The sequence below is a fragment of the Panulirus ornatus genome, chromosome 10 (genome assembly GCF_036320965.1).
Source record: "Panulirus ornatus isolate Po-2019 chromosome 10, ASM3632096v1, whole genome shotgun sequence".
Classification (NCBI taxonomy): Eukaryota; Metazoa; Arthropoda; class Malacostraca; order Decapoda; family Palinuridae; genus Panulirus; species Panulirus ornatus.
In genome coordinates, this window is record NC_092233.1 from 22,338,229 (window position 1) to 22,351,334 (window position 13,106).

Genomic DNA, 13,106 nt, shown 5'->3' on the forward strand with positions numbered 1-13,106 from the left:
CGAGATGGTGTGCGAAGTGAGAGGGTCAGGGAGAATGATTTGGTAAACAGAGAAAAGGTAGTGAAAGCTTTGCGGAAGATGAAAGCTGGCAAGGCAACGGGTTTGGATGGTATTGTAGTGGAATTTATTAAAAAAGGGGGTGACTGTGTTGATGACTGGTTGGTGAGGATGTTCACTGTATGTATGGTTCATGTTGAAGTGCCTGAAGACTGGCAGAATGCATGCATAGTGCCAAAGGGGATAAAGGTGAGTGTTCAAATTACAGTGGTATAAGTTTGTTGAGTATTCCTGGGAAATTATATGGGAGGGTATTGATTGAGAAAGTGAAGGCTTGTACATAACATCAGATTAGGGAAGAGCAGTGTGGTTTCAGAAGTGGTAGAGGATGTGTGGATCAAGTTTTTGCTTTGAAGAATGTATGTCAGAAATACTTAGAAAACCAAATGGATTTGTATGTAGCATTTATGGATCTGGAGAAGGCATATGATAAGAGTTGATAGAGATGCTTTGTGGAAGGTATTAAAAGTATATGATGTGGGAGGTAAGTTGCCAGAAGCAGTGAAAATTTTTATCGAGGATGTAAGGTATTTGTACGAGTAGGAAGAGAGGAAAGTGATTGGTTCTCAGTGAATATCGGTTTGTGGCAGGGATGTGTAATGTCTCCATGATTGTTCAGTTTGTTTATGGATGGGGTTGTTAGGGAGGTGAATGCAAGAGTTTTGGAGAGGGGCAAGTATGCAGTCTGTTGTGGATGAGAGGGCTTGGGAAGTGAGTCAGTTGTTGTTTGCTGATGATACAGGGCTGGTGGCTGATTTGGTGAGAAACTGCAAAAGTTGGTGACTGAGTTTGGTAAAGTGTGTGAAAGAAGAAAGCTGTGAGTAAATGTGAATAAGAGCTAGGTTATTAGGTTCAGTAGGGTTGAGGGACAAGTAGATTAGGAGGTAAGTTTGAATGGAGAAAAACTGGAGGAAGTGAAGTGTTTTAGATGACTGGGAGTGGATTCGGCAGTTGATGGAACCATGGAAGCAGAAGTGAGTCACAGGGTTGGGAAGTGGGTGAAAGTTCTGGTTGCATTGAAGAATGTGTGGAAGGCGAGAACATTATCTCTGAGAGCAAAAGTGGGTATGTTTGAAGGAATAGTGGTTCCAAAAATATTATATGATTTTGAGGCATGGGCTATACATAGGGTTGTGTGGAGGAGGGTGGATGTGTTGGAAATGAGATGTTTGAGGACAATATGTGGTGTGATGTGGTTTGATCGAGTAAGTAATGAAAGGTTAAGGGTGATGTGTAATAATAAGAAGAGTGTGGTTGAGAGAGCAGAAGAGGGTGTATTGAAATGGTTTGGTCACATGGAGAGAATGAGTGAGGTAAGATTGACAAAGAGGATATATGTGACAGAGGTGGAGGGAACGAGGAGAAGTGGTAGACCAAATTAGAGGTTGAAGGATGGATTGAAAAAGATTTTGAGTGATCGGGGCCTGAACATACAGGAGGGTGAAAGGCATGCAAGGAATATAGTGAACTGGAACGATGTGGTATACCAGAGTTGATGTGCTGTCAGTGGATTGATCCAGGTTATGTGAAGCATCTGGGGTAAACCATGGAAAGTTTTGTGGGGCCTTGATGTGGAAAGAGAGCTGTAGTTTTGGTGCATTACACATGACAGCTAGAGACTGAGTGTGAACGAATGTGGCCTTTGTTTTTTTCTAGGGCTAACTTGCGTGCATGTGGGGGATGGGGGGTGCCATTTCATGTGTGGCAGGGTGGTGATGGGAATGGATGAAGGCAGCAAGTATGAATATGCACATGTGTATATATGTATATGTCTCTATGTATATGTATGTATACGTTGAAATGTATAGGTATGTATATGTGCGTGTGTGGGCGTGTATGTATATACATGTATATGTGGGTGGGTTGGGCCATTCTTTCTTCTGTTTCCATGCACTACCTTGCTAATTCAGGAGACAGCGACAAAGTATAATGAATAACGAATATATGTATATGTGATAGTAATTGGTGTTATTGGACTCTACCTGTTTAAGGATACGCTGGAAGTGAAGTTACCCTTGGTGAGGCTTTGTCATTGGGAATATAGTCTTATGAAAATACTTCCCTCTATACAGTAGTCTACATTTCCATGTTACTAGGAGTGCAGTTTTGAGTTGCAAGAACCTTTAGAAAGATTCAGAATAACATCACAACTTCTCCATAGTTATTGGTCATGGGTTCATTATAAATCAATATAATGAATATGAGAGTAACATATATGTTAACAGGATTTTTTTATGGATTATATATATATATATGTATGGTACAACATTAAACAGTTTGCACTGTAGAAGTATTTCAGTTAAGCATAGTTGTATTGTTGATATGTCTTTTTCATTAAGGCTTTGGAATTAATTCTTTTCTCTGATAATAAATCTTCATCATTGATTAAGAGTTCCCACAATTTTTAAAACCTAAACCTCCTCCTGCAGGAAAGTAAACATCCAAAGGACTTGAGTGAGATGCCTTATGCTGTACCTAAGGAGCTATGGTATCTGGTGGATCACCTCCATTCACATGCCCTGCAGGTTGAAGGACTCTTTACTTCCCCAGGTCTTCAGAAGGAAATTGTTGAAATCAGGTAATCTACTGGATTTGTTTGCTGTAATGGACCAAAATCAGACCACAGTAACAACTTTTTATGTTTTAAAAGTTTTATGATTTTTGAGAGATAGTGTCTCTTGTAGTGTAGGAGAGAGCTTTGTTTTTGATGTAATGCAGTTAAAAATTGAAATGAAAAATTTGTATGACATGAGTGAAAATTTTGTGAAATGAATGGATTAAGCATACTAGTTAGTGTTGTGTTAGAAGAAAAGCCGAGAGGATCTGGAAGTACTCAAGGTAGTTGATGATGATGTGGAAGCAGTTTAAGGCTGCTTTACAGGAAACTGCTAAGGAAATGTATTGTACATCATATATAGGGTGTCAAAACACCCTATATATGGTGAAGAAAGTTTTGTGAGAAAATAGTGATGAATAGAGAACAAAGAGTGTGGAATATGAAAGTATAGGAGAATTAAAAGGATGATAGATTTCTGTTTGAGGAAGGCAAATAAGGATCTCAACTGCAGTCAGCTGTTGTAACATTAAACTCATGCACTTAACGTTTATGACTTATTTTTGTGTGTACATCTCTGTATACCTTCACTTATGGTTCATGTAATGTATTGCAAAGTGTAAAAAAGTGATTGATAAAACAATAATTAAGACTGAGAAATTTAGTTGATACAAAAAATTTCATTGTGTAACGAACTGTGGGTCTGTATCAATGAAGCTAGCCATGTAGTCTCTATCAGGATTGATATACTCATGGCCAATGTCATTATCTGTTGAACACACTGATTTTGCTTGTCAGTGCCATTGTCAGTTGAACATGCTGATTTTGCTTGTGGTTGACAGTAGACTTCAAGAGGAGATTGCTTTTTCATGATGAGTTCAGTCCTGCCAGATTTAAGCATGGTACGTTTACTGTCCTAAAGAAAATAGCAGTTATGCAAAAGCTTGATAAAGGGGCTTCACTGAATAAAGTGTGTGCTGAATATGGTGTAGGCATATTTATCACTAGGAGAAAACAGAGTTCTATGTTAAAAGTGATTCCAGTTAAGGCATGCATTCATTGAGCTATTAATTTTTTGCACTTAATCAGTGTCTCTTAAGGAAATGAATACATTGTACTGTACTGTTCTGTAATAGAGTGGGAAATTATCCTAAACTCACCATGAGCACCTACTGTACTAAACTCCCTACTGCTGCAGGACCACCAACTACGAGGATATCAGTCCTGCATCTGCCATCACTCTATCTACTGTCTGCGCCAAAAGTTAAGGCATGAGAGGGCCATTGGCTTAACTGATTGTGGAAATTGTTTCATGTCTCTTGAAGAGACCCTGGCAAATGTTGTATATTAAGTCATGCATCAGCTGCACTAATCATATATTTGGCAGTAATGCAATAATGCATCATAATCGTCAGTTTATGTCTAGCAACCATGAGGCTCATGCTTGTTTTGTTTGTATACATTTTAAGTTTTTTTCCCCCCATATTTGTCTGCAATTTCCTAGCTCTTGTGCCATCCTGTTATGCCCTGGAGAGTTACAAGAAAGGAGGACATTACAACAGTAACAGCTTTATGCAAAGCAGAGCATAATTTAAAATATATTGCTAAACAGAAACTGGCGTGTGCCATCACAGAGTCCAAAGGTTGATCAAGCTGTTTAAGGAATTAGAGGAGTCCGTTTTACCAGCTTCTCTTACAAGTCTGGAAGGCCAAGAATGATGTCTCTTAGGAACTGTAAAACAACTGCAGAACGAGTTCAGGCCTGACAGCACGTGGAATTGTGTAGAACCCTAACTTACTTGAAGTGTTCAAAAGTTACTTCATAATGCCTTGGGATTTCATAGTTTTTCTTCTGACATAAACCTATACTGAAGGATAACTGATTGAAATTTTGCGAAAAATACAGTGTTTGTGATGAGTAAACAAAGAGAACCCCAACTTACTTGAATATATCTCACTAAGGAGTGTTCAATGGTTACTTCACAATGACGAGATTTCATAGTTTTTGTCATGATGTAACCCTGTACTGAAGGACGAATAAGTGAAATTTTTCAAGAAATACAATGCTTGGGATAAGTAAACATGGAGAACCATGTTGTGAAGTGATGAGTAGACATTTACTATAACTGGAAACACCAGAGGGGTGTTCAGGCCACCCCTCTCAGATCTGCACCTGCCACAGGAAACAGAAAAAACTCTAAAATCCTTTCCTTTTCCAATGGTTTGGAGCTGTTTCAGGTGCTATTGTGTTGATGATTTGATAATTTGACCAAAGAATGTGAAAGTGAGCCGTAGTGTACTTGAATTTATGGACTGACTATTTATCGGATTCAGTGTAAAAGCAAATGTATTTATTCAGAATGGGGCTCCCTTCCACACTACTGAATCTGTTGTTTCAAGGACTGGTTAGGAAACAGCACTATTGTCAACCCAATTAAGAATGTGTTCTCCATTGTGAAGCTACGAATACCTGATATGGACATGTCTTTTATAAGCAAGCTTGATATGGCAATTATGCAAGAATCTTGCCGACAGTGTACCCACAAGCTGCAGGATTGCATTAAGAGGAAGGGGAGTGTAACAAAGTATAGATTATAATGGTAAGTGCTAATTATGTTTTTAGGCCACTTAATCATAAAAAATTCCCTTTTTCAGCGTAGACTCAAATACTCCATTCATCTACAGCATTAGTGTATCTGTTTGGATTAAGAGTTGAATGGTTCACCAGCATTTCCTTTTATTTATTTATTTATATATTAATTATACTTTGTTGCTGTCTCCCGTGTTTGCGAGGTAGCGCTAGGAAACAGATGAAAGAATGGCCCAACCCATTCACATATTTTATTCATTTATTTATTTTGCTTTGTCGCTGTCTCCCGTGTGAGCAAGGTAGCACAAGGAAACAGACGAAAGAATGGCCCAACCCACTCACATACACATGTATATACATACATGTCCACACACGCAAATATACATACCTATACATCTCAATGCATACATATATATATACACACACAGACATATACATATATGCACATGTACATGATTCATACTGTCTGCTTTTATTCTTTCCCATCACCACCCCGCCACACATGAAATAGCAACCCCTTCCCCCCACATGTGCGCGAGGTAGCGCTAGGAAAGACAACAAAGGCCACATTCGTTCACACTCAGTCTCTAGCTGTCATGTAATAATGCACCGAAACCACAGCTCCCTTTCCACATCCAGGCCCCACAGAACTTTCCATGGTTTACCCCAGACGCTTCACATGCCCTGGTTCAATCCATTGACAGCACGTCGTCCCCGGTATACCACATCGTTCGACTTCACCCTATTCCTTGCATGCCTTTCACCCTCCAGTATGTTCAGGCCGCGATCACTTAAAATATTTTTCACTTCATCTTTCCCCCTCCAATTTAGTCTCCCACTTCTCCTCATTCCCTCCACCTCTGACACATATATCCTCTTTGTCAATCTTTCCTCACTCATTCTCTCCATGTGACCAAACCATTTCAAAACACCCTCTTCTGCTCTCTCAACCACACTCTTTTTATTACCACACATCTCTCTTACCCTATTATTACTTACTCGATCAAACCACCTTCACACCACATGTTGTCCTTAAACATCTCATTTCCAGCACATCCACTCTCCTCCGCACAACTCTATCTATAGCCCACGCCTCTTAACCATATAACATTGTTGAAACCACTATTCCTTCAAACATAGCCATTCTTGCTTTTCGAGATAATGTTCTCGACTTCAATGCTCCCAGAACTTTTGACCCCTCCCCCACCCTATGATTCACTTCCACTTCCATGGTTCCATCCGCTGCTAAATCCACTCCCAAATAACTAAAACACTTCACTTCCTCCACTTAATCTCCATTCAAACTTACCTCCCAATTGACTTGTCCCTCAACCTTACTGTACCTAATAACCTTGCTCTTATTTACATTTACTCTCAGATTTCTTCTTTCACACACTTCACCAAACTCAGTCACCAGCTTCTGCAGTGTTTCACATGAATCAGCCACCAGCGCTGTATCATCAGCAAACAACAACTGACTCACTTCCCAAGCTCTCTCATCCACAACAGACCTCATACTTGCCCCTCTTTCCAGGACTCTTGCATTCACCTCCCTAACAACCCCATCCATAAACAAATTAAACAACCATGGAGACATCACACACCCCTGCCGCAAACCTACATTCACTGAGAACCAATCACACTCCTATCTTCCGACATGTACACATGCCTTACATCCTCAATAAAAACTTTTCACTGCTTCTAACATCTTGCCTCCCACACCATATATTCTCAATACCTTCCACTGAGCATCTCAGTCAACTCTATCATATGCCTTCTCCAGATCCATAAATGCTACAAAGAAATCCATTTGCTTTTCTAAGTATTTCTCACATACATTCTTCAAAGCAAACACCTGATCCACACATCCTCTACCACTTCTGAAACCACACTGCTCTTCCCCAATCTGATGTTCTGTGCATGCCTTCACCCTCTCAATCAATACCCTCCCATATAATTTTCCAGGAAGACTCAACAAACTTATACCTCTGTAATTTGAGCACTCACTTTTATCCCCTTTCCTTTGTACAATGGCACTATGCAAGCATTCCGCCAATCCTCATGCACCTCACCATGAGTCATACATACATTAGATAACCTTACCAACCAGTCAACAATACAGTCACCCCCTTTTTTAATAAGTCCCACTGCAATACCATCCAAACCTGCTGCCTTCCTGGCTTTTATCTTCCGCAAAGCTTTTACTACCTCTTCTCTGTTTACCAAATCATTTTCCCTAACCCTCTCACTTTGCACACCACCTCGACCAAAACACCCTATATCTGCCACTCTATCATCAAACACATTTAACATACCTTCAAAATAGTCACTCCATCTTCTTCTCACATCACCACTACTTGTTATCACCTCCCCATTTGCCCCCTTTCACTTTAGTTCCCATTTGTTCCCTTGTCTTACGCACTTTATTTACCTCCCAACTCTCAATTGCCCTCATTTTCAACTCTTGCACCTTTCTCTTGACCTTCTGCCTCTTTCTTTTATACATCTCCCAGTCATTTGCATTATTTCTCTGCAAAAATCATCCAAATGCCACTCTCTTCTCTTTAACTAATGATCTTACTTCTTCATCCCATTACTCACTACCCTTTCTAATCTGTCCACCTCCCACGCTTCTCATGCCAGAAGCATCTTTTGCGCAAGCCATCACTGCTTCCTTAAATACATCCCATTCCTCCCCCACTCCCCTTACCTCCTTTGTTCTCACCTTTTTCCATTCTGTACTCAGTCTCTCCTGGTACTTCCTCACACGTCTCCTTCCCAGGCTCACTTACTCTCACCACTCTTTTCACCCCAACATGTATGTACATACACGTCCACATGCATATATACATACCTATACATTTCAACATATACACATATATACATACACAGATGTATACATATATACACATGTACATAATTCATACTTGCTGCCTTTATTCATTCCTGTTGCCACACTGCCACACATGAAGTGACAACCAGCTCCCTCCACATGCGTGCGAGTTAGTGCTAGGAAAAGACAACAAAGGCCACATTTGTTCACACTCAGTCTCTAGGTGTCATGTACAATGCACCGAAACCACAGCTCCCTTTCCACATCCAGGCCCCACAGAACTTTCCATGGTTTACCCCAGACGCTTCACACGCCCTGGTTCAGTCCATTGACAGCATTTCAACCCCGATGTACCACATCGTTCCAATTCACTCTATTCATTGCATGCCTTTCACTCTTCTCCATGTTCAGGCCCCAATCGCTCAAAATCTTTTTCACTCCATCCTTTCACCTCCAATTTGGTCTCCCACTTCTACTCATTCCCTCCACCTCTAACACATATATCCTCTTTGTCAATCTTTCCTCACTCATTCTCTCCATGTGACCAAACCATTTCAATACACTCTCTTCTACTCTCTCAACCACACTCTTTTTATTACCATACATCTCTCTTACCCTTTTATTACTCACTCAATCAAACCACCTCACACCACATATTGTCCTCAAACATCTCATTTCCAACACATCCACCCTCCTCCGCACAACTCTATCTATAGCCCATGCATTGCAACCATATAACATTGTTGGAACCACTGTTCCTTTAAACATAGCCATTTTTGCTTTCCGAGATAATGTTCTCGCCTTCCAGACATTTTTCAACGCTACCAGAATTTTCACTCCCTCCCTCACCCTGTGACTCACTTCCGCTTCCATGGTTCCATGTGCTGCCAAATCCACTCCAAGATATCTAAAATACTTCACCTCCTCCAGTTTTTCTCCATTCAAACTTACCTCCCAATTGAATCGTCCCTCAACCCTACTGTACCTAATAACCTTGCTCTTATTCACATTTACTTTCAGCTTTCTTCTTTTACACACTTTACCAAACTCAGTCACCAGATTCTGCAGTTTCTCACCCGAATCAACCACCAGCACTGTATCATCAGCGAACAACACCTGACTCACTACCCAAGCCCTCTCATCCACAACAGACTGCGTAGTTGCCCCTCTTTCCAAAACTCTTGCATTCACCTCCCTAAGACCCCATCCATAAACAAATTAAACAACCATGGAGACATCACGCACCCCTGCCGCAAACGAACATTCACTGAGAACCAGTCACTTTCCTCTCTTCCTACTTGTACACATGCCTTACATCCTAGATAAAAACTTTTCGCTGCTTCCGGCAACTTGCCTCCCACACCATATACTCTTAATACCTTGCACAGAGCATCTTTATCAACTCATCATATGCCTTCTCCAGATCCATAAATGCTACATAGAAATCCATTTGTTTTTCTAAGTATTTCTCACATATATTCTTCAAGCAAACACCTGATCCACACATCCTCTACCACTTTTGAAAGCACACTGCTCTTCCCCAATCTGATGTTCTGTACATGCCCTCACCCTCTCAATCAATACCCTCCCATATAATTTCCCAGGAATACTCAACAAAGTTATACCTCTGTAATTTGAACACTCATCTTTATCCTCTTTGCCTTTGTACAGTGGCACTATGCATGCATTCCGCCAATCTTCAGGCACTTCACCATAAGCCATACATACAGTAAATATCCTTACCAACTAGTCAACAATACAGTCACCTTTTTTAATGAATTCCACTGCAATACCATCCAAACCTGCTGCCTTGCTGGCTTTCATCTTCTGCAAAGCTTTCACTACCTCTTCTCTGTTTACCAAATCATTCTCCCTAACCCTCTCACTTCACACACCACCTCGACCAAAACACCCTATATCTGCCTCTCTATCATCTTACACATTCAACAAACCTTCAAACTACTCACTCCATCTCCTTACATCACTAGTTATTACCTCCCCATTAGCCCCTTTCACCAATGTTCCCATTTGTTCTCTCGTTTAATGCACTTTATTTACCTCATTCCAAAACATCTTTTTATTCTCCCTAAAATTTAATGATACTCTCTCACCCCAACTCTCATTTGCCCTCTTTTTCACCTCTTGCACCTTTCTCTTGATCCTGCCTCTTTCTTTTATACATCTCCCAGTCATTTGCACTATTTCCTTGCAAAAATCGCCCAAATGCCTGTCTCGTCTCTTTAACTAATAATCTTACATTTTCGTCCCACCACTCACTGCCCTTTCTAATCTGCCCACCTCCCACGCTTCCCATGCCACAAGCATCTTTTGTGCAAGCCATTACTGCTTCCCTAAATACATCCCATCCCTCCCCCACTCCCCTTATGTCCTTTGCTCTCACCTTTTTCCATTCTGCGTTCAGTCTCTCCTGGTACTTCCTCATACAAGTCTCCTTCCCAAGATCACTTACTCTCACCACTCTCTTCTTCCCAACATTCTTCATTTCTGAAAACCTCTACAAATCTTCACCTTCGCCTCCCTAAGACATCCCTCCAGTTGCACTTCTCAGCACATGAACATCCAAAAGTCTCCCTTTCACATGCCTATTAGGTAATACATAATCCAATAATGCTCTCTGGCCATCTCTCCCTCTTACATATGTATACTTATGTATATCTCTCATTTTAAACCAAGTATTCCCAATCACCAGTCCTTTTTCAGCACACAAATCTACAAGCTCTTCACCATTTCCATCTACAACACCGAACGCCCCATGTGCACCAATTACAACTGCCACATTACTCACCTTTGCATTTAAATCACCCATCACTATGTCCCAGTCTCGTGCATCAAAACTGCTAACACTCACTCAGCTGCTCCCAAAACACTTGCCTCTCATGATCTTTCTTCTCATGCCGAGGTGCATAGGCCCCAATAATCACCCATCTCTCTCCATCCACTTTCGGTTTTACCCATATCAATCTAGAGTTTACTTTCTTACACTCTATCACATACTCCCACAACTCCTTTTATTATAGTACTGTCTTCCTTCATATCTTGATACTGTAGATATTGACCCTTTCCTTATGGATTTCATTGAAGTATTTGAAAAGACTTATCCTTTTATTCCCATTAATTTCTTCAATTTTGAGATGGTTAGATTATCACAAAATGTTTTCCTACAAAGGGAATAATTTGCAAAGTTACTTTACTGTATTCCTTACTGATTAAACAAATGCTTGACTAGAATATACAGATGCTCCCGACTTGTGACTTATGCACCTTAAGACCATCTGCACATATGACTGGAAAGAAATATGAAGTAAAAAATATACGTAAATGTAAAGATTACGCTTGCTTGTATGTCCGCTAGTGCTAACAGCCACGTGCGTACGATAGTGAATATCAGATGATTCCGGCAGTGTGTACATCACAGTATCTCTCAGTTCTCGATCTCAGTTACCATTCAGTAAGCACGCATTATTCAAGTGAATCCAAAGGCATGTAAACATGTAGGAAGAGAGGAAAGTGACTGGTTCTCAGTGAATGTAGGTTTGCGGCAGGGGTGTGTGATGTCTCCATGGTTGTTGAATTTGTTTATGGATGGGGTTGGTAGGGAAGTGAATGCAAGAGTTTTGGAGAGAGGTGCAAGTATGCAGTCTGTTGTGGATGAGAGAGCTTGGGAAGTGAGTCAGTTGTTTTTTGCTGATGATACAGCGCTGGTGGCTGATTCGTGTGAGAAACTGCAGAAGCTGGTGGCTGAGTTTGGTAAAGTGTGTGAAAGAAGAAATCTGAGAGTAAATGTGAATAAGAGCAAGGTTATTAGGTACAGTAGGGTTGAGGGACAAGTCAACTGGGAGGTAAGTTTGAATGGAGAAAAACTGGAGGAAGTGAAGTGTTTTAGATATCTGGGAGTGGATCTAGCAGTAGATGGAACCATGGAAGCGGAAGTGAATCATAGGGTGGGGGAGTGGGTGAAAGATCTGGGAGCATTGAAAAATGTGTGGAAGTCGTGAACATTTTCATGGAAAGCAAAAATGGATATGTTTGAAGGAATAGTGGTTCCGACAATGTTATATGGTTGCAAGGCGTGGGCTATGGATAGAGTTGTGCGGAGGAGGGTGCTGGAAATGAGATGTTTGAGGACAGTATGTGGTGTGAGATGGTTAGATCGAGTAAGTAATAATAGGATAAGAGAGATGTGTGGTTATAAAAAGAGTGTGGTTAAGAGATCAGAAGAGGGTGTTTTGAAATGGTTTGGTCACATGGAGAGAATGAGTGAGGAAAGATTGACCAAGAGGATATATGTGTCAGAGGTGGAGGGAACGAGGAGAAGTGGGAGACCAAATTGGAGGTGGAAAGGTGGAGTGAAAAAGAATTTGAGTGATCAGGGCCTGAATATGCAGGAGGGTGAAAGATGTGCAAGGAATAGAGTGAATTGGAACGATGTGGTATACCAGGGTCGACATGCTTTCAATGGATTGAACCAGGGCATGTGAAGCATTTGGGGTAAACCATGGAAAGTTGTGTGGGGCCTGGATGTGGAAAGGGAGCTGTGGTTTCAGTGTATTATTACATGATAGCTAGAGACCGAGTGTGAACGAATGTGGCCTTTGTTGTCTTTTCCTAGCGCTACCCCGCACACATGAGGGGGGGAGGGGTTTGTTATATCATGTGTGGCGGGGTGGCGATGGGAATGAATAAAGGTAGACTATGAATTATATACATATGTATATATGTATATGTCTGTGCGTGTATATATATATGTATACGTTTAGATGTATAGGTATGTATATTTGCATGTGTGGACGTGTATGTATATACATGTGTATGTAGGTGGGTTGGGCCATTCTTTCGTCTGTTTCCTTGCACTACCTCGCTAATGCGGGAGACAGCAACATATATATCAGTTGGAAACTTAAGAGTAAATGTTATAGCTTATTGAATGCAGCTGATTTTGCTTTACTGATGTTTGATCCAATCGTCCCACTTTTGTTTTGATGATAATATGTTGCACATATAGTGGGAGAAGGCAATGCCCTAGAAAGAAGAGTTTAATTCATTGATATAGT

General features: G+C 40.8%; 1 protein-coding gene across 1 annotated transcript in view; it reads left to right on the top strand.

Annotated features, from left to right (window-relative positions):
• Positions 1 to 13,106, top strand: part of Ocrl (Oculocerebrorenal syndrome of Lowe) — a 255,729-nt gene that overhangs the window by 214,967 nt on the left and 27,656 nt on the right. Inside the window, exon 16 of the mRNA XM_071665596.1 lies at positions 2,487 to 2,635. Within this exon, the coding sequence (XP_071521697.1) occupies positions 2,487 to 2,635 (149 nt within the window). The remainder of the gene's footprint in view (positions 1 to 2,486; positions 2,636 to 13,106) is intronic.